This window comes from Thunnus thynnus, chromosome 6 (assembly GCF_963924715.1).
Source record: "Thunnus thynnus chromosome 6, fThuThy2.1, whole genome shotgun sequence".
Lineage (NCBI taxonomy): Eukaryota > Metazoa > Chordata > Actinopteri > Scombriformes > Scombridae > Thunnus > Thunnus thynnus.
The window spans coordinates 28,685,129-28,707,713 of NC_089522.1; the positions used below are offsets into that span (position 1 = coordinate 28,685,129).

The 22,585-nt window shown below is 39.3% G+C and overlaps 2 protein-coding genes and 1 pseudogene across 2 annotated transcripts; all 3 read right to left on the reverse strand.

The window, feature by feature from the left end:
• Positions 1–9,365: 9,365 nt before the first annotated feature.
• On the reverse strand, positions 9,366–10,970 carry LOC137185383 (P2Y purinoceptor 1-like). Its single transcript, XM_067593716.1, has one exon. The coding sequence runs from the start codon at positions 10,873–10,875 to the stop codon at positions 9,910–9,912; it is 966 nt and encodes a 321-aa protein (XP_067449817.1). The 5' UTR covers positions 10,876–10,970; the 3' UTR covers positions 9,366–9,909.
• Positions 10,971–18,242: 7,272 nt separating this feature from the next.
• LOC137185025 (P2Y purinoceptor 1-like) lies at positions 18,243–19,434 on the reverse strand (annotated as a pseudogene).
• A 1,490-nt stretch (positions 19,435–20,924) lies between these two features.
• On the reverse strand, positions 20,925–22,206 carry LOC137185026 (P2Y purinoceptor 1-like). Its single transcript, XM_067593234.1, has one exon. It carries the CDS (start codon positions 21,898–21,900, stop codon positions 20,938–20,940), a length of 963 nt encoding a protein of 320 aa, XP_067449335.1. The 5' UTR covers positions 21,901–22,206; the 3' UTR covers positions 20,925–20,937.
• Positions 22,207–22,585: the final 379 nt, after the last annotated feature.

A 22,585-nucleotide genomic window follows, 5' to 3' on the forward strand; every position in this document is an offset into this window, starting at 1 on the left:
ATTATGTATTAAGCATGAATAAAGAGAGTTACAGAATACATCTTTCAAAAATAATGGTCTAATATCTTGAGACTTGAGACTGTTTCTCTGTAGATTTCTAGCCACACTAGCAGTATGGCTCATGTCTGTTGTCGGACGGTTGGTCCACCACTTTGGTTCAGACTGAAATGTCTCAACAACTATTGGATGGACTGCAGTTAAATTTTGTACAGACATTCATGACTCCCAGAGGATGAATCCTACTGACTTTTTATTGTAGCACCACTATGAGGTTGACATTAGTGGTTCTGAGTGAAAAGTCTTGATAACTATTGGATGAATTGCAATGAAATTTGGTTCAGACATTCATGTCCCCCTCAGGATAACTGTAATCACTTTATGACTTTTCTTCTAGTGCCATCGTTAGGTAAAAAATTTGCCCAGTATTTTTGTTTATGATTAAAAAATTTGCAAAACACAAAAACTTGAGACATTCCCATCAGCCTGAACTGTACTTGGTGTTTAGTAGAGACTGTTCTCTCAAGAAAAATGTCACTCACCTCAAAACAACCTTTAGTTACATTTGAGTGACAGATGCCATCTAGCGGCCGTAGTGATCATTTCCAACTGCCTCCATCCTCCATCTAAGACAATAACCTACAACCATACACTACAATGATTTGCTCTTATGATGCTCAACCCCCAAAATGATTACATTTGATAACAATAGAGGCCACGTTTGCCCTCAAACAGTCTTTACTTCAAAATGTTTTCTTATGTTCTGATGATGCTGGTGATATGTTTATTGCACTGCCCTTAGTCTCAGCAGTAGACCCTGTAGTCCACTAGATGTCAGGATGCCTAACAAAGGTTGTGTGGTCAATACCCAAAGTGACATATGTGGTGCTTCAAAAATGGTTTTAACCATTCATTAGCAAGGGGAGAGTTGTTCAAATATTGATCAATAATGACTGTGGTCTGACTGACTTACAGCCTGTGCAAAGGATTGCATATGAATATGAACTGTAAAAAAATGTGTATACGTTTGAGAGAAGACTGTGATGTGTGGTTTTAACACCCACAGCACCACTAATGGTGGTTTCTTTCTGGGTTAGCTCAGTTGTACCCGACACTGATAAGATCTACAGTGAGGTTAAACCTGTGAGAAGACGTTCTGGGGTAAGCTGAAAGAAGCTTATTTCGGTTCATCAAGACCAGTGGTGACCGTTGGGTAAAGGGAGGTTCTGTTTGCTTATTGGTTATGGCTTCAGAGACCTAAGCACCGATTTACAAATTGTGTACACGTGGCAAAATACTTTCTGAGTTTTCGCTTCATAAGTCTCAAATTACCACCACTGAAGTACGCATTCTATCTTTGTTTTATTTTATTTTTGATGTATTATTTTTTATAATTTTTAATATTCTAATTTTATGTCATGGGTGTGGGTTTTATTTTCCATCTTTGGTTAATGTTTTTACATGCTTTTATGTTCTTTTTATGTCCTTTCATGTGAAGCACTTGGTGTTGCTTTGTTGTAAAGCACTTTGAGTTGCATTTCTTGTGCAACATTATTGTTATTGTTATTGTTATTGTTATTGTTATTGTTGTTATTATTATTATATTAATGAAGAGAGGAGAAAAGAATGTTTAAATCTTTTCCCCTCATCATCCACAACTGATAAGGGAGCTGTGTTTTGACATTGTTCTCCCGCTCATTTTTGGAGTTGGAGTTTGATTAAATTGCTTTATTACTGACTCTGTTGCCCCTGAGTTGACCAAGAATTCAATCTCTTGGTCTAAGACCTGTAGTGTCAGTGTGGACATGGCTTCGTAGGCTGTGTGTGAGGACATTTCATAAGTGGGTCTGTCTTTTTTTTAATCATTTTCATCTCTCTGTTTTTGTTCTAATTTCTCAATAATTTCTTGTATTAATTGGTGGATGTCTGTATATGTGAGTGTCTGTGTTTGTGTTCTCACTGTCCCTCTGGACTTCAGGGTCCCGACCTTTCCCTGACCCTGCACACCATCAGTCTCCACCTTTTTCTTTGTTGTTTAGGTTTTGTTTGCAGTCAGGGATGAAATGTCCAAACTTTCCACAGATAAAACATTTTTTGCCACTTTTGCCATTCCCTTCACCTCTGGCTTATCCCCTACCAAGGCCATGGTTATGACTTTGTCCGTGATACATTGTCATCTTTCCTTGTGGCTGGCCTTGGAGCATGGTCAGCTGCACCATCTGAATCTTTACTGCTGTGTCTTCGCTCTACTCGATCTTTCTCTTTTCCTTCTCTCTGAATCTTTTTTTAGAATGTTTGGCAAATCTTTCAACAGCTATTAATCTTCCTGTGTTGCAATCAATACAATGTTTCCTTACATTGGACTATATCCCCGGAAGCAGTTCTTGGAAGTAGGATTTCAGATGTGCTTCCCATGGCGAGTCATCTTAGTTGTTTGTGGGTTTTGTGAGACTGCTTTTTGCATCACTTTGGTCAGACGCACCAGGTAATCTGCCACTGCTTGGTTTGGTTCTTGTTTGCAGGCTGTGATTTTCTTTAGGTCTCAGGTCAACTGGTGGCCAGTCTCCCTGCATTGCTCCCCATTTGAGTTTCAAGTGCCACTGCAACCGGCGCTGGATTTCTCCAGTAGTGGGGCGATATTGTTCAATAATTTGGCGGAGCACTTGTGCATATGCAGTTCCTCCAGCTTCTAGTGGGTTTGGCAGTTCTTCTCCCACCCATACCATGTCTTTGTGTGTCCATGGTCTTAACACACCCTCTGTTCTGAAGATCACATTGTTGGCATCTCTGTCCCTGGGAGGGAGTCTTGTGTCTTGCCTCTAATGTGCATATATGGCAGTCCTTGCTCTTGGTTTACCTGCACTGGAGGTGCCGTAGGGGGTATTCTGGTGCCTCTCTTTGGACTCTTTATCCTTGTTGGTGGCGGTGGCTCAAGAAACTTGGAGTATTCCGCAAAGGCGGTAAAGTCAAAATAGATGCCAGGACCGGGGTACGGTGGAGGATTGTGGCCTTCTTCTCCTTGTTTTGTGGCTGAAGATGTCACAGTGCGGCCATGCCTAAGTCAGGATCTAGGTCAGACACTGCACAGACTTGTTAGATGCCCCTCCCTGACCTACTGCAGCCTCTACTGCTATTGCTTTTTGTGTTGCTGCTCCTACATTTTTTCTCATCTATTTTATTTTCCTCTTCCTGCCACATCATTAATGCTTTCCAAATGAAGTGAACTTCTTCCTTTCTTTATTTGACATCCCTTTTGCTTTGTTTTCATCTTCCTTTTCCTTTTTTCCATATTTTTTTTAATTGTTCCAGCTGTCGTGACCTGCCATTCTGGAAGGAAGCCAAAATCTTTTACCCAGACCTCAAATTGACTACAGCTTTGTTCACCATATGTCTTCAGCATATATTCAACTATGGGTGAGATTGTTATTTTTCACATCACTTTGTTCTTTTTCCTGTTTGCTATTTTTGGTACCCATGTTTCGACGGTCTAATTGTAAATACTCTGTAATTATAAATAGGTCATCACTTCTATGCAGACCCTTTCTTTTTCCTGGTTTCCAATTCAATGCTTTCAATTTATGGCAGTCTGTGAGCTGTTGCCTGCTATCTTTTCCATTTAAGAGTCACAGTATTTGCTGTGTCTGCTACCTGGTCTTTTTTTTCCTTTTAAGAATCACAGGATTTGCTCTGCCCAACCTTGGCTTTCATACACTGCTCATATTCTGACTCACAATCAGCCTTTACACCAAACTTTTGAACCACTGCTTGAAAGGCTCTGACATTTCTGGGTGCATATCACTTTAATACTCACATTATCTGGTTATAGGACATGACGTATGTACCCCACTAGTGTTTTGCCATTGTGTGTGGAAAGAGTGAGCGCTCAAGTTCAGCGTGCACCACATTATGGTTTAGGTCCACTTACCTGTGATGATTATCATCCTTATTTCTTCCTGTGCAATCCAGTTTGTGATGTTCCAAGTACTGAGTCAATGACGGGAAGTAAGTATCTGTTACTTTATTGTTATGTTTATATCTCATAATGTTAACCATGTATTTACATGTGCCCAGCATGATGAGAATTTTTTCCAATATTGTCAAGATGCGTATGGTATAATTGACTGGAGGAAGTATTAAGTTAGTTGTTGTGATCCTACATATGTTTAAGTTGAAGTAGTACTGTTTATGCTGTTGTGAAGTTAAGTTAATAATGTCTCCATATGGGGAGGAAAAATCTATTCTGTGTGGTTGTGCATTATGTAGTACCCCCATCTAACCAAAGGGTGTCGCCATCGTACTTTATGTGACCTGGTCAATGATACATGTGTGAAGTTTGGTTATTTCTCAGAGGAGTAATATTCTCATTTGTATGTAACTCTAGGTTCTGTCCAGTTCTGTTAAAAATGGGCACTGCAATATCTATTGATATATTTATGTTTGAACGAGTCTTGGTGGTGGTTTGATTTGGTGCTATCTATCTATCTATATCTAAATCTATCTATCTATACATATATACATACACACACACACACACACACACACACACACACACACACACACACACACACATATATATATATATATATATATATTCAATATATATTCAATATATATATATTCAACACAGTATTGTCATCAGTCTGGAATAACAAATAAATCACCATTAGGCACTGGAATCTTGGCGGCAACAGGACATAAACTGCTGTTATGCATGAACAAAGAAATATCTATTTAGTGCAGCTGGATACCTCAGTGGTCAACACTGCTGACTTTGGCGCAGGAGGTCGGAGGTTCGACATATCCAGTGTGGACCTTTAGGCAAGGTCCTTCTCGCTGCTGGCCTATCTTGGCATGAGTGAAACCGCAAATTCGAGAGCCACCCATCGCCCGGGTCAAGGAGTGTCAGATGTTGGGGAACCAGGACATCCTAATGAGAAATGGGCTACTGGAACAAGACATAGATGGAGTAGGGCAGAGAATAGGGATCTGTTGGAATGCTACTATACAAGTAATCCTGCTGAGAGGGGCTACATGCAGAGGTTGTGGGAAACCCAACATCTAAGCTTACAAAGAAACAACTACTAGCTTGAGATTGATGAGGTACAACGAACATGCTACAGCAAAGGGGAGCCAGGACAACAGGTCAGAGGGGAGATATCATCATCCTCCCCACACCCTAAGATTGGGTCCTTTACGACCTTAACACAAGGGCAACTGACCTAAGACTGACTATCATGACCCCCGTGCCAAGTACCCAAAGTACCCTCTGAAAGTCAGAAGTGAATGCAGCGCTACATACTATCCCTACTAGACCGTAACTGAGACCAATCAGCTACAGCACCACATGAAAGGGATACCTAGGAAGTACAAGTACAACAGCGACTCCCGGTACAACAAGCTGTCTATACCTGAGGCACTGGAGACTGCCAAGCAAAGACTCACAGCTCTGGCTACCCGCCTGAAGAGATACACAGGAGTGCCAGGAGAATAAATAGGATGTTCTCCACCGAACCATCCAAAGTGTACTCAGTGGCAAGGTAATAACACAAGAACAGATCCTCTCAGGGCTGAGACTGAACAATACTGGAAGAGCATACGGGAGAAGGAGGCATCACATAACACCAATGCTCAGTGGCTAGTGGATCTAAGAGCAGACTACAGCAATCTCCCAGAACAAGATCCAGTAACTATTACAATGGTAGACATCCAAGAACGAGTGTCAGGTATGAGGAGCTGGACAGCACTGGGCCCGGACATGATCTAAAGACTCCATGAACTATGAACCATGAACCATGAACACAGCACAAATGAACGCACCCAGAGTGGTTAACCCAAGGGCGGACAGTCCTGATCATGAAGGACCCCCAGAAGGGCACAATCCCATTCAACTACCAGCCAATAACCTGCCTCTGTACAACATGGAAGTGGCTAAGATGAATAGGCACATGGCCCAATACATGAGCAGGGCCCTGAAAGGTAGTAATACCAGGGCCATAGAGCAGTCACCCAAGACCAGGCAGACCAACCTGTGCACCACCTGGATTGACTACAAGAAGGCCTATGACTGCTATGATACTGGAATGCTTGGACATGCTTGGAATGCCTGAACATCAAGAACTCAATGGGGCTGTGGAAAACAACTCTGGAGGCCAACTCAAAGCCAATTGTACAAGTTACCATCAAGATGCACTATCCCCGCTGCTGTTCTGCATAGGCCAGATCATCTCAAAGAGTGGCTATGGGTACCGGTTCGGAAGTGGAATAACCATCAGTCACCTCCTCTACATGGATGACATCAAGCTGTATGCCAGGAATGAGCAAGACATCGACTCACTGATCCACCTCACCAGGATCTACAGCAGCAACGACATCGGAATGTCATTCAGACTGGATAAGTGTGGTTGGATGGTATTGAAGAGAGGGAAGATGATCAGAACTACCAGAAGGCAGCATTGCAGATGTTCAGGACAGCTGCAAATACCTTGGGATCCCGCAGGCAAATGGGAACCTTGAGGAGGCCACAAGCCAAATACCAACACAGAGTACGGCAGGTCCTGAAAAGTCAGCTGAATGGGAAGAACAAGATATGGGCCATCAACACGTGCGCCCTGCCAGTCATCAGATACCCCACTGGTATAATGAGCTGGCCAAAGGAGGAGATAGAGGCCACTGATATCAAGACAAGAAAGCTCCTCACAATGCATGGAGGGTTTCACTCTAAGTCCAGCACCCTGAGACTGTACACTAAGTGGAACGAGGGAGGCCGAGAACTGATGAGCGTCAGAGCCACTGTCCAGGACAAAACAACAAACATCCAGGAATACATCAGGAAGATGGCCCCCAAAGATGAACTGCTAAGTGAATACCTCAGGCAGCAGAAACCCGATGATGCAGAGGTGGAGGAGGAACCATCATGGAGGGACAAGCCCCTACACGGCATGTACCACAGACAGATAGAAGAAGTTGCTGATATCAAGAAATCCTACCAGTGGTTGGAAAAGGCTGGACTGAAGGACAGCACAGAAGCACTAATGGACGTGGCACCTAGTGTGGACTGCAACATGCAACAGCTTTCCTGTTTTACATTGCTGGGAGCACAACCCTTTAGTGCTTTCTAATGTACCTTTCTAATGTAATGTTATGAGATAACGATTCTGATGCACTAGCAGCAACTCAACTAGCCCAGCCTGGTCAATGATTTGCAGTTTGGAGCATAATTTTCCAGAAATCCTAAATAAAACACTGTTTACAGGGTTACAATGGCGGTGCAATATACAAACTAAAGGACATAACAAATAATTCTTGACGCAGGTAAAATCTGAAATCCTCATTTTTTATGACTTCAACATGTTATAATAAGTATTTATGCCATAATATAGATCAAATGACCAGTGTTATGTAAAAGGGTCACTCGTAGCAGTGGCATAGCACAAAGAGCTCCCCTTCCCCTTTTAATAATTCTACTGTCACGCCTGTACAAAAAACTGAATCACTCAACAAAACACTCACAAATGTAGTGTTGATTAGGGAAATCAGTAATGAAGTGTTTATACCGCATTTAAGAAAGTTTGCACAATGTAAAATCTCCAAACATGTCAGCACTCTTCTCTCCACATACTGTTATTACTGTGTGAAGTGAGGGGGGGTCTTCACTAGCATAACCAAACCCTTAACACGACACATGAAAACATTTAACAAAACAGACATTGTTATATTATATTATATTATATTATATTATATTATATTATATTATATTATATTATATTATATTATATTATATTATATTATATTATATTATATTATATTATATTATATTATATTATATTATATTATGGACTCAGACCTGAATTTCAACTGCCACATTAAGACTATTACAAAGTCAGCCTGCTACCACCTGAAGAATATATCAAAAATTAAAGCACTTATGTCTCAGCAGGAAAAACCTGTTCATGCATTGCTCTTCAATAGACTCGACTAATGTAATGTTGTCTTTACACGTCTCCCTAAAATAATCGATCAGACAGCTGCATCTGATTCAGAACGCTGCTGCTCGAGTCCTCACTAAGACTAAGAAAGTGGATCATATCAGTCCAGTTCTCAGATCTTTACACTGGCTTCCTGTCTGTCAAAGAATTGATTTTAAAATACTGCTGTTGGTTTATAAAGCACGGAATGGTTTATGGCCAAAATACATTTCTCATCTGCTGCTACATTATGAACCATCCAGACCTCTCAGGTCGTCTGGAACAGGTCTGCTTTCTGTTTTCAGAGTCAAAACTAAACATGGAGAAGCAGCGTTCAGGTTTTATGCTCCACATATCTGGAACAAACTCCCAGAAATCTGCAGGTCTGCTGCAACTCTGAATTCTTTTAAATCACAGCTAAAGGCCTTTCTGTTTGCCGCTGCCTTTAAATAAACCAAATTTGAAGGTTAATATCTTATACTGCACTGTAAGTTTTATTCTCCTGTTTTATCTGTCTTATTCTTCTTTAGTCAATTTAATGCTTTTAATTGTATTTAAATGTATTTTGTATTATCTTGTGTTGCTTTTATATCCTGTCTTGATGCCTTTTTTGTTCTATGTAAAGCACTTTGAATTGTCTTGTTGTTGAAATGTACTATACAAATAAACTTGCCTCACTAATAACCTACAAAGTGATAATGTGATAATTATTATTTTCACAGCTATGCTATTCATAGTCATATTTTATTTTTCTAAAAAGTTCACCTCCATGAAGCACCAAAGAACAAAGTTTATGACTTAAACAGCCTTCAACATGGTCAGAGCCTGTTTTTTATTCTTTATCCAAAAACATCCAGGCTAATTATCTTATTATATAAGTATATGCTATAATGTAACGTATACTATATAAGTCAAATTAGTCATTTTGAGTTAATTTAGAGGAAGACGGAACCCAAGGTTTGCATAATGCATTTTTGTTAAGTGGTTTGCTGAGAGCATTTGATTGAGAGTCTTAACTTTTGTAAATGAGCTCAGAAAAAAGGTCCTATTTATTTATCATTGTTAATGTTAGCCTACTTGACTATAAAGGTTCTGCAAAATAGGAGACTGACCAGTTATGTGTATGCATGTAGCCTATTAATTTATGTTTTAGCCTATTATTAGCAGAATATTAATGCAAAAAAAAAAATCTTCATGCTGTGTGTGAACATTAGCAACACATTTTAGCCACCTCTAGACATCCCTTTGCCACCCCAGTTAAAAATTCCTGCAGACACAGCTGGTCAGCAGCGGGTCAAACAGATTAAGCATTTTCTAAGTAGTTTTATTTACTATCAGTGTCCACAGTTAAGCTATTCGTAGTCATATTTTATTTTAAACAGAATTAATAACATTGACATCTGTCACTAGTCTGTGTATTGTCATGACCCGTCTCTGTGGTCATGACAGAGAAAGGGAAATGCATTGGAAATATCCTAACTCCCTGTATAACATAGTCACACAGTAGATCAGCAATATTGAATAGTTTGAAAACACTGTGTGACCTTTGCTTGTACCGCTAGCTTCCTCTTGCTATGTACGCCTGTGATGTGCAGCTGATGCATGGCTTCATGGGTGAGTGTTGGAAACAGTGAAACTAATACAATTTGCATGAGGTTTATTTACACACATTCAAACAAACACCAACTTCCTGTTTTTATACATACACATCACGCTGATCACTGAGCCTCGGTCCACAACCACAATAAGTTGTCCTATTTTCTCTGCAAACCTTTCTGACAGAAAACATTGAAGCTCTCAGAATTGTTTAACTACATTTTCTAATCTTAGTTTTTTTAGCATGTTTACAGCAAAATATAAATTCACATAAGACAAAACATTGACCCAGTACAATAAATGTTTTATAGTTGCAGATGATGCAATATGATTCATTCACAGAGCCGACAATTTATACCTGGGAGAACTGAGTAGGGGTGATGGACAGCCGCGAGACAGCTTGACGAGCTCGCTGGAGCAGCTGTCTGAGCTGAGCAGTGATATCTTCATTTCCATGAAGATAAACCAGAGGGTTTAGAGCACTGTTCAGACACACAAGTCCACGACTTATCTGATGAGCAATGTAGACTCCATTAGACCATTCACGGCATTTCTTCTGTTCTAATAAAATTCTTGACCAGAGGTTGAGGTTCTTGAATACATGATAGGGGATGTAACAAACAGAGAAGAGAGCAATCAAGATGATTAATAATCTCAAGCACCTCTTTTTCAGTACCTTGTCAGTGGTATTTTGGCGACAGAGAATGACAATCACATGTCCATAGCAGCCCAGTGTGATGAGGAATGGCAGACAAAACCCAGTGAGTGTCCATCCGAGGCTGTATTTCAGGTAATCCTTAACATATGTTTTATGGGTGGTATCGTAGCATTTCCCGGGTTTGTTTTCAAATGTCTTGGTGTAGAACATGTCTGGAAGACTTTGAATGCCCACCAACAGCCAAACCATGACTGAAATAGCCACAGAGTGGGTGACAGTTAATCTTCCCTTCACTCTCATTGGATGGACAATGGCCAGGTACCTGTACACACTTATACAAGTAAGGAATCCAATGCTGCCATATAAATTCAGGTTGAAGCAGAATCTTGTTATCTTGCAGAAAGTATCTCCAAAGATCCATTTACTCTTCATAAAATAGTACACCATCAGAAACGGGAGTGTGAGCAGATACAAAATATCTGCAAGACCAAGGTTCAGAACAAAAACATTGATGTCCCCCAGTTTCTTCCAGTTGTGCAGCAAAGACTTCAGTCCCCATCCATTAGCTACCAGACCAACAATGAATACTAAGATGAGAACAGGAGGCAGGAATCTGCTTGAAAAGTCAAAGCTGACACGTTGACAAGATGTGTTATTCATTGTTAGTATAATTCCTTCCCTCGGTGAGTGTGTGAAACAGAATAACAGTTCAGTTCAGAGAAGACTTCCTCTTATAAGCCTTGGCCTCTGAATACTAGATATGTGTCTCTGCACCTGCGAGTTTACAGGAAATGGACCCTAAAAATTTCATTGGTTGACTCGTTTGCCTTTTTTTAAAACTGAAAATAGAAAGTGAATCAATGCTCAAACCAAGTCACAGCTGAGACTGCAATAACAGGCTTATATGTACTTGTCTGTCTTTATTTTTGTGACTCCTCTGACAATACCTTTTGATAAATGAAAACTGAAGTTTAACTCTTGTTTAGTAGCCTCTGTGTGTGGCACCATTTCTAACATGAGAACATTAAATATTTAAAATAATTAATTAGAACATAGCTATAATTTCATTTCTCTTCAAACCTGATCAACAATTATATACAAATATCAATTTATCCTCCCCTATCTTTACTTAAACCTGAGAAAGTTATTTGGAAATGTTTAGCACATTACATTTCACCACTTTATATCAGAAAGGCTGCAGTTTTTACTGGTGACCACACAAAGTTTCACACTACATATTGGAAGTTATTTCTGTATCATGTAGTCAGCAGACGTTCTATAGTGTAGGACTACATGATAATTTTACTCACTTTCAGTAAAGTCATTATTTAACATAACTAAGACAGGTACTGTGTTAGTCGATAAACTATTAGAGTAACACAAGGCATCAGGTTTCCACTGTCTTCTTGGGTTTTGTATGGTTTACCGCTTCCTGTAGTAAAGCATGTTTGTATTTTAGCTGTGAGTTGATTGTATTGTTCTGATATGTCATCAATATACAGTAATATAACAAGAAATGTGATTATCTCAATGTTGTCATTAATAGCTTTATTTTCTGGTGATCACATCATTTAGCTTTATAGACCAGTAATAAGCCTTTTAATAATAACAGTGTTTGGTTTGGATACAATCCAACCAGTAACATTGTTTAAAAATTGACAACCCAAATATTGTACTAATTGGAAATGGCCTATTTCAAATCTATAGCAATTATAAATTATGTCTTTAGAATGAATAAAGAGAGTTTCAGAATACATCTTTTAAAAATAATGGTCTAATATCTTGAGAGTTGAGACTGTTTCTCTGTAGATTTCTAGCCACACTAGCAGCATAGCTCTCACTAGCCAGCAGCCACAATGCAGCAGGGGCCTCCGTGTGTGTGTTTGCATGTGAGAGATCTTTTATGTAATTATAAGAAGTGTAAGTGAGGAAAAAGACATCACCTGTAGCAGTCTCGTTCTGCGAGCACCAATGTGTTGACTGCAGCTCATTTAATGGCCACAGATGTCACTAATGAGAAGGAATTTCTGACAGAACCTTTAATTCTAATCACAACGTGGCATAATGTGACAAGAATGTATGGATGTCATAAATTGTTATTTTTTATTTAACATGCACACACTTGATCCTTACCTGCTCTGCATGGGATGTGCGATGACAATAATAGTCCCCCTGAACTTTAGTGCTACTGAGTTCCGTCACCTACAATCACTTTACCTCACAGTAAACTATCAACATTGACATATACCAATATAAATTCTCTGTCAGCTACACTCGGAAACAACATGAGGTACTGAGTATATTGTTGTGTCACACTGGATGTAGCAGGATTAACAGGAAAATATTTATTTATTTAAAAAAAAACTCCCCAGTAAAGGGACACTTTCTCTCTAAGAGGCCAAACAGGCAGGTGCTCAAGCCCCCTTTGAGATCTATCTGTGCACGTGCCTGACCTTGTCAGTGGTATTTTTGCGGCAGAGAATGACAATGGGAATGGGATATAAAACCCAGTGAGTGTCCATCCAAGGCTGTATTTCAGGTTATCCTCAACATATGTTTTATGGGTGGTATCATGGCATTTCCCAGTTTTGTTTCCAGATGTCTTGGTGTAGAACATGTCAGGAAGACTTTGAACGCTCACCAATAGCCAAACCATGATTGAGATAGCCACAGAGTGGGTAACAGGTACCTATACACACTTATACAAGTAAGGAACCCAATGCTGCCATGTAAATTCAGTTTGAAGCAGAATCTTGTTATCTTGCAGAATGCATCTCCAAAGATCCATTTACTCTTCATAAAATTGCACACAATCAGAAACGGCAAAATTTCACAAGGCATGCATGCATGCTTTGTCCATTTGCTTCATTGCTCACAACCACTGCTCATTATCATATCAATTGAAAAGCACAATAGAAAAATATTTATGACGTACCACAGAAGATGCGGTCTCTTGGTTCTTGGAAACTGTGATCATTTCTAAAAGTAGACATATATTTTTTAAAAGTCTTCATAGAGGAGTGAACAGTCAGTAGACATCAGTAAAGACAAGAGAGCCAAAAGGCCTTTTTTGGGAGCTCTTTTTGGGGTTGTGACATAAAGTCTTTTTGCCAGTTTGCTTATTTTGCATTTTTATAACTTCTATAACTTCTTTAAGTCCTGAGGAGGATCTTTTCTTGTTTGCATTTTTATACTCAAGTTTTTCTGTTCTCCTTTTTATATTTTGTATTACTCACTTTTGTAAAGGTTTGTATTGTTATACACTCCAACCAAAGTTCCTGACTTGTGCACATCTCTAAGGTCCTCTCATAGTCCCCAAGGTAATCAAAATACACACCTCCCCTGGGGTATGGCTGACATGAGTTTGAAATTTGTTAAAAATTAAAACATTTTAATACATTTCAACAAAATGCATTAAAAATGAATAATGATGTTTTGCTAAGGATAAACATGCAATGTTTATTAATTATCAGATTTTGGAAGGTTTAGAGTTGTTGATTGTAATCAATCTGATGCATCTGTGATAGGAGTATTATTTCAATAAAGTATCAGTTTGAAGGGTTTATTATATTTGTTTAATTGGCTAAACTGTTAGGGCCAGGGCATTGAATCCGCCCTGTAAAACCGGACGAGTGCCCTCAGACCGTCAGAGTGGGCCTCCTCCAGTGATGACCTGTTAGAAAGCCATCTTGGAGTGCTTTCAAACCTCCAACACCTATTTGCACCCACACACCTTCATTGTGATCCGGCTGTCAGGACATACGTGACTAAATAGGCCCATTAGTGCGGTTCAGCAACAGCTGGTGATTATAGAAACCAGGCTGAACTCTCATTCCCAAGCAAGCTAAGATGGTCTTGCGTGCAGATTTTGGGAACCCGTTCGATATCTAGGTCAGAGGTAGAGGACAGGCGTCTGTTAGTGTTTTGTCCAGCATTAGCAGGGGGCATCGCTTGTCTGTCAGGCAGAAACCATTACATGGTGCCTGAACAGGGACATCTGTAGATTTAAAAGAGAACTCGGAGGTCTCCAGATTTTAAAAGCTCTATCATGTTAGACATGTCACTCGAATGTTTACCTACGAAAGTAGCAGCATTAATATAGGGGTCGCCCTTAAACAGTTTACGGGAGTGAAGCACCCCACAGTTACTTAGAAGTTGTGGAACGACCGGGAGCTGATAGTTACCAAGCAATCTAAGCCTTGAAGGTACCTGGTGCAGAGCACCTCTCAGTTCCCCTAATGATGTATCCGTTAGAGTATCCTATAGCACCCTAAAAGCTGGTCACAAGTGCACAGTGATGTAGAAACAGTCAAGGAATGGGGGAACAAGAAAAGGGTCCAAGCTAAGACAGGGAAAAGCTTAAAGTACCTAGCACATCCTAAGGAAAGGAAGGGTTTAAAGTACCTAGACCATAGAGATACGGTGGTCATGGCTACTGGCGTTAATCATGATGATGATGAGAGGCAAAGTGTTGCCACAGTACTAACAGATGAACCGCACATGGGAATAGATAACTCTATATATGAGCCATTGAGGGAACTTTTACCTTTAACCACAGATACCAACTCCCAATTTAGCTGGCCACCAACACCAAATAGTCGAGCAGATGACATGCTAAACCCACAAATAGTCCGTGGGACAATGAGTAGTGAAGCAGTCATCTCTCACCAAGCAGCTGCAGGCTGCAGTACGGAAGTCAACCCCTTCCTTTTTCTCACTCAATACAAAGACCACACAGAGCAGCGCTCTGCAGAACAAGACACTCAAAATGCAGCTAAAGGAGAAAAGAAGCGAAAGCTTTATTCTAGATTCAAACTAGTAGAATTTTTCAAGCAGGACATCAGAGTATCTACCAAGAGAGTAGGACAGTTTATTCCTGTAGACAGAGCAGGGGAAAGGTGAGACAATAATGTGCTCACAACCTAGAGAAAAGTTATGACAAAATAGTGCATTTAGCTCTCTCTCTCTCCCACAAGAAATTTCACTCTTCACACATTTGGAAGGTCATTGGACATCAGAGTATGTTAGAGCCTTAACTCTAGCTAGACGGCTAAATCAAAGCACTGCTATTTTGTAAAAGAAAAGACATAGAAGTTCTTGCAATTGCAACTGATTCTGATCATTGCTATAAAGCAGGAAGGGAAGAGTTGGATTTGTGGGAACAAAGAGAGTTTGAAAACACTAAAGGGATCCCTCTGACACATGCAGAGCAATGGGGCATCATAGCAAAGGTGAGGAAAAGTCCAAAAGTAAAATGGATTAAAGTTGAGAGCCATACTAATGCCAATGACTACCTAATAGGGAGGTTGATTTATTAGCTCAGGAGAGGCCAGCAAGACTGGGGCCTTTGCGGTTAACCATACCCACGGAGTGGAAAGATGGAGAAACAGGTCTAACCATAGTACCACAGCCTGAGCGATTAAACGTGTTAAAGGAAGCACACAAAGGTTTAGGCCATGAGGAGACAGGGTGGTAAAATGGTTAAAGAGCACAGGTCTGGATATACCTGGTGCTAGGGGACTCTGTCACTGACCTTTTCAGGTCAGTGATAGAGTCTGGGTGAGCAGAGCGGAAGTGAATCCTAATAAGGAAGCTATTAAATCCAAAACTGAAGGGGAAGACACCATAGTAGAGGTAAATACATATAACACAGCAGTACTTGAAAAATTCGGTCCAGTACATTTTTCACAAATTAGGGGGAAAGACTGCACACGCACATACTTTTGGAGGTCTGTTAGTCGTGGCCCTGAGGATAAGCAAGGCGTCTCATATGGTGGGGAGAGCCCTCCAAGGAGAGGCTACGGCTAAACAGGGATACCTCAGAGAGGAGCAGTTGAAACCTTTGGAGTGGTCACTATACGCACCTGGTGAATGCATGATTTGTAGAGCTGAATGTGCCATAGTGAGATGGCATGGCCCAAATCATGAAAAACCTGCAGCTCCCTGATGGAGCCTTTATGAATTCACCTCAAGACAACGTCATATGGGGTATCATATTGACTTGCAGGAAATACAGAGAATAATTTAGAACAATCTGGGTATATTTTTCCTGCACGTTACAATATGCAATCCTCCCTCACACTTCTTGCTTGGCACTTTATATAGTAAAATTGCTGCTGCTTCCATGGAAGAAACAAAACAAAAACAAAACAAAGCCAAGAAAATGTTTGAAAAACAACAAAACTTCAAATAACAGTGAAACCACCTTTTTAGCAATTTGGCTGATCTGAATGTCGATATCAAACATCAATGAAAACAAGAGAAAGCATTTGAGCCTCTCCACACTGCTGCATGTCTGTCTGACTTTGCAAATGTACCTTGTTATTCTCCTGCCTAGTTGCGGTTGTCATGCAGTTTTGTGGTTGGGTACTTGTACTTTCTGTTACAAACACACACTCAGGCTGGTACAACCCAGAGGAGTTAGTGTGACTTGGCTCAAAAAGTTTTACATACAATTACCTGCTAAGTGCTAACCCCAAGACTTGAGTTTGATTAATTCTTAAGATTCAGGACCTGGGACTCCATCTCTAGACTGCCTCACCACACCAAACTCCTTGGATAACCAGGAAACCAACCTTCACCTTTCGCAGATGGATCAATGGGACGTTTACGACTCCCAATCCACAATCTGGGTCCGTATTCTGATGCTCCTCCGAGCATGTACAACATACTAGGTGCACCTCATCTCGCTGCTGACGTGGAAGAGCCATAGATCTCCCATAGATGATTGATAGATAGATCTTGTTACATATTAAATCTGTTGAATAATCATTTGACATGTTATGCTGTCGTTTTTTCGATGCATAAGTGATTTTCTGCCATTGAGTTTTCATTTTTAATATGCATGTATTGATTTATTTATTTAATTCTTCTATCATTTATTCATTTGGTACTCAGCATTTTATATTTTAGAAGTCATATTTTCAATTTTACATTTTATGTTTGAAGATATATTTTAAATTCATGAATTTTATGTCTTTGATGTTGCATTTTACATTATATTCTCACACAGGAGCATTTATCCCTTCTGTTGATTGATTGTTTGTGTTCTTCTTGATATTTGAGGGCTGTCTTCACATCTATATATATACTCCTGTGTTTGAAGATTACTCATGTTTTATTTTGCAAGTTTTTACATTTTTTACATTTAAGATAGATCATTGTGACAGCTGTTTGATTAATTTCATGTGTTTATTGTTTAATTTTTCTTGTGATGTGATATTTTGCAGAAGGGGCGATGCCAGTTACACACACTCAGCTGGGGCCTCTACTTAGCTGTTTGATAAATTCTTGGTAGGAAGGATGCTGTCTCGAGCAAGAAGCCGGCGTGGTTGTCCTCTATGTGGTTTTATAAAACCTCTGTTGCAGATACATGCAGACTTCAGTATATGTGCTGTCTTTCGTATACTGTACTGTGACAAAACTATGTCTGTTAGTGTTTTGTCCAGCAGGGGGTACTGGTTGTCTGTCAAGCAGAAACCATTACATCCCAAATAAGATAAAAATGGCAAATTAAGACAAGGCAAGTGATATTTAGTTGAATTAGGTCAAACTATAAAAATTAACACCCCTGCATAGTCAGCATAATCTAATTTGTACTCAAAACAAGACAGACAAGTTTTTAAATCAAAATATAAGATTATCTCACTCACCTGGAGCACTTTGGAGTTGTATGATGTTATGCATATCATGTCAGATGTTATTCATAAGTGTGCAAACAGTTTGGGTGATTCAAGGGCAGTTTTTCACCCACACAAATGAGAGGGTAAGAGTCTCCCTCTGGTGGTTCCTACTTCAGAGAAAACACTGCAAGCCTTTCTGAACAATCATAATAACACAGAGACTTGAACATTTAAAGAATTTATTATTTACATGATTTTAAAAGTTTTTCTCTGCATATATAAACAATTTTCTACATATACAAGTCTGAACTCTACTCAGATGACAACAACAGCATGGTCATATATAAACTTAAACAATATTCTAAGTTCATTTACCTTTTGTTATTTTTATTCTCTTTTTTATTTCTCTTTTTATACTAAACATTGTGTCAGTATTATCACACAAATTTAAATATTAGCATGAATGAAATCTTACTTGCAATCTGTTGCAAAGTCAAAGGTTTGGTGGTTACATAAGCTGCATATTGCAAACACAGAACTACTAGGCAAGGCAAGTTTATTTATGTAGCACATTTCAGCAACAAAGCAATTCAAAGTACACTACTACTGCTGAGACAATGAAAATTAAAGGGACAAATGTGAAAATAAAAACATAACCATTACTTTTGAGAAATATTTGCAAGCTCGCTGGAGCAGCTGTCTGAGCTGAGCAGTAATATCTTCATTTCCACGAAGATAAACCAGAGGGTTGAGAGCACTGTTCAGACACACAAGTCCACGACTTATCTGACGAGCAATGTAGACTCCATGAAACCATTTGTAGCATATCTGATGTTTTAATAAAACTCTTGACCAGAGGTTGAGGTTTTTGAATACATGATAGGGGATGTAACAAACAGAGAAGAGAACAATCAAAGTGAACAACAACTTCAAACTTCTCTGTTTCTGTACCTTGTCAATGGTATTTTTGCGGCAGAGAATGACAATCACATGTCCATAGCAGCCCAGTGTGATGAGGAATGGGAGACAAAACCCAGTGAGTGTCCATCCGAGGCTGTATTTCAGGTAATCCTCAACGTATGTGTCCTTGGTGGTATTGTGGCATTTCCCAGTGGTGTTTTCAGATGTTTTGGTGTAGAACATGTCTGGAAGACTCTGAACGCTTACCAACAGCCACACAGTGATTGACATAGCCACAGAATGGGTAACAGTTAATCTTCCCTTTGCTCTCATTGCATGGACAATGGCCAGGTACCTGTACACACTTATGCAAGTGAGGAATCCAATGCTGCCATATAAATTCAGGTTGAAGCAGAATCTTGTTATCTTGCAGAATGCATCTCCATTTACTCTTCATAAAATAGTACAACATCAGAAATGGGAGTGTGAGCAGATACAAAATATCTGCAAGACCAAGGTTCAGAACAAAAACATTGACGTCCCCCAGTTTCATCCAGTTGTGCAGCAAATACTTCAGTCCCCATCCATTAGCCACCAGACCAACGAATATTGAGTACTAATACTAAGATGAAAACAGTTGGCAGATATCTGCTTGTAAAGTCAAAGTTGGTATGTTGACAAGATGTGTTATTCATTGTACAGTACAGCAGTTCAGAGAAGACTTCCTGTTTTAAGCCTTGGCTTCTGAATACCAGATATGCGTTTCTACACCTATGTGTTTACAGGAAATGGACCCTTAAAATGTCATTGGTTGACTCATTTGTCTTTTCTTTTAACTGAAAATATAAAATGAGTCCATGCTCAAAAAAGTCACAGCTTAGACTGCAATAACAGACTAATATGTACTTGTCTGTCTTTATTTTTGTGACTCCTCTGACAATACCTTGTGATAAATGAAAACTGAAGTTTCAATCAATCAGTCAATCAATTTTTATTTATATAGCGCCATATCACAACAGAAGTAATCTCAAGGCACTTTACACATAGAGCAGGTCAAGACCGTACTCTTTAATATACAGAGACCCAACAATTCCCCCATGAGCAAGCACTTGGCGACAGCGGTAAGGAAAAACTCCCCTTTAACGGGTAGAAACCTCAAGCAGACCCCGGCTCTTGGTGGGCGGCCATCTGCTTTGACCGGTTTAACTCTAGTTTAGTAGCCTATGTGTGGGGCACCATTTCTAACATGAGGGCATTAAATATTTTAATTAATTAATTAGAACATAGCTACAATTTTATTTCTCTTCAAACCTGATCAAAGATTCCAGGCAAATATCAATTTATCCTCCCCTATCTTTACTTAAAAATGAAGTGAAATGTTCGGGAAAGATATATAAAAAGCTACAGTATGTACAGACTACAAACTGAGGTAAAACTAATGTGATGCATATGATTAAAATGAAATAAAATGAAAAAGAAAATGTTTGTATAAAGCAATGAGGTAATATTGAAAGAAAAATATAAACCAAAAACAAAGAAATCATTGTAACAATGCAGGCCATATGTAAAATACTAAAACATTTTTCAATGTATATAAGAGACACATTCAGAATGATTTACAGTAAACAAAAAATGAAGAAATAAGTGCAACATCATCTAATTACAAACACAAACAAAATTGTTCAAGTTAAAAATTGCATTGCTTACATCAGGAAATAATATGTGTCAACACAAAGGTTGGAATCATTCTGTGGGATACAAGTACATACTTTTATAACATTGAAATTTGTTACTGATATATTTACAGATCAGTGCTGTAAATGGTTCTTTAAAGCTGTATTTACAACCAAATTGACACCATGTTTGAATGTCATCAAGTCATAGTTTAGTTTTTTTTAGGTATAAAAAGTATTATGAAACGTTATGAAAATAAATCACAGTGAATAGTCAATGTTTATAATTTTCTGTACTGCTTTGGCAATGTAGATTTCTGATCTGTCATGCCAATAAAGCTTATTTGAATTGAATTGTATTGAATTGAACAGTGAAGTTTTCAGAATTGTTTCAGTACATTTTCTAATCTTTGCTTTTTTTGTTAGCATGTTGACAGCAAAATATAAAACCAAATAAGACAAAACACTGACCCAGTACAATAAATGTTGCAGATGATGCAATACAATTCATTCACGTAGCAGACAACTTACTGGGAAAACTGAGTAGGGGTGATGGACAGCCGCGAGACAGCTTGACGAGCTCGCTGGAGCAGCTGTCTGAGCTGAGCAGTAATATCTTCATTTCCATGAAGATAAATCAGAGGGTTTAGAGCACTGTTCAGACACACAAGTCCACGACTTATCTGACGAGCAATGTAGACTCTATTTGACCATTCACGGCACATATGCTGTTTGGACAGAACTCTTGACCAGAGGTTGAGGTTCTTCAATACCTGATATGGGATGTAACAAACAGAGAAGAGAACAATCAACATGAGCAATAATCTCAAGCATCTCTTTTTCAGTACCTTGTCAGTGGTATTTCTGCGACAGAGAATGACAATCACATGTCCATAGCAGCCCAGTGTGATGAGGAATGGGATACAAAACCCAGTGAGTGTCCATCCGAGGCTGTATTTCAGGTAATCCTCAACATATCTCTTATGGGTGGTATCGTAGCATTTCGCAGTGGTGTTTCCAAATGTCTTGGTGTAGAAAATGTCCGGAAGACTTTGAACACTCACCAACAGCCAAACCATGATTGAGATAGCCACAGAATGGGTAACAGTTAATCTACCCATCATTCTCACCGGATGGACAATGGCCAGGTACCTGTATACACTTATACAAGTAAGGAATCCAATGCTGCCATATAAATTCAGGTTGAAGCAGAATCTTGTTATCTTGCAGAATGCGTCTCCAAAGATCCAAATCTCTTCCATAAAATAGTACACCATCAGAAACGGGAGTGTGAGCAGATACAAAATATCTGCAAGACCAAGGTTCAGAACAAAAACATTGATGATCTGAAGTTTCCTCCATTTCTGCAGCAAAGACTTCAATCCCCATCCATTAGCTACCAGACCAATGGTGAATACCAAGAAGTAAACAGGCGGCAGGAATCTGCCTGTAAACTCAAAGCTGACACGAGGACAGGAGGTGTTCATCATACTGTCTCCTGAAAAGCAAATAATGTAAAGCAAGTATGCTATGGTACGTGGAAATAATTGAGGAAATGTGTCATTAAAAATACTTCCTGTGATCGTTCATTGGACTGTTATCTCTGTTTGACTGAACAAAAAATGTTCATGTGATTTCCTGAAGCAGCTAGATACAATGTTAAAATGTTAACCTGACCATGCAAAGTATTAATACATGATATGACAGAATGCATGTAATCATGTTTTTCTCTTTTTTCTTGCACTGTGATAAGAGATGAAAAGAATGTGGGTGAAAACCAGTGGTTACATGTCAGTATCAGTGTTTCAGTGTGAATTTCCCACAGTATTGTACAGAGCTGTTTTTATGTTCTTTTTAAGAAAAATGTTTTTTAAAAGTACAAATCTAAATGTCAGCCTATCAAGTCTTGTCTGATCATGCCAGTAACAGTGACGTGTCAGCTAGTGTGGATTGCAGCATGCAGCACCTGTCAAAGCTTTCCTGTTTTTACATTGCTGGTACCACAACCCTTTAGTGCTTTCTAATATACCTTTCTAATATAATGTTATCAGATAACGGTTCAGCTGCACTAGCAGCAGCTCAACTAGTCCAGCCTGGTTAATGATTTGCAGTTTGGAGCATAACTTTCCAGAAATCTTGAATAAAACACTGTTTACAGGGTTATAATGGTGGTGC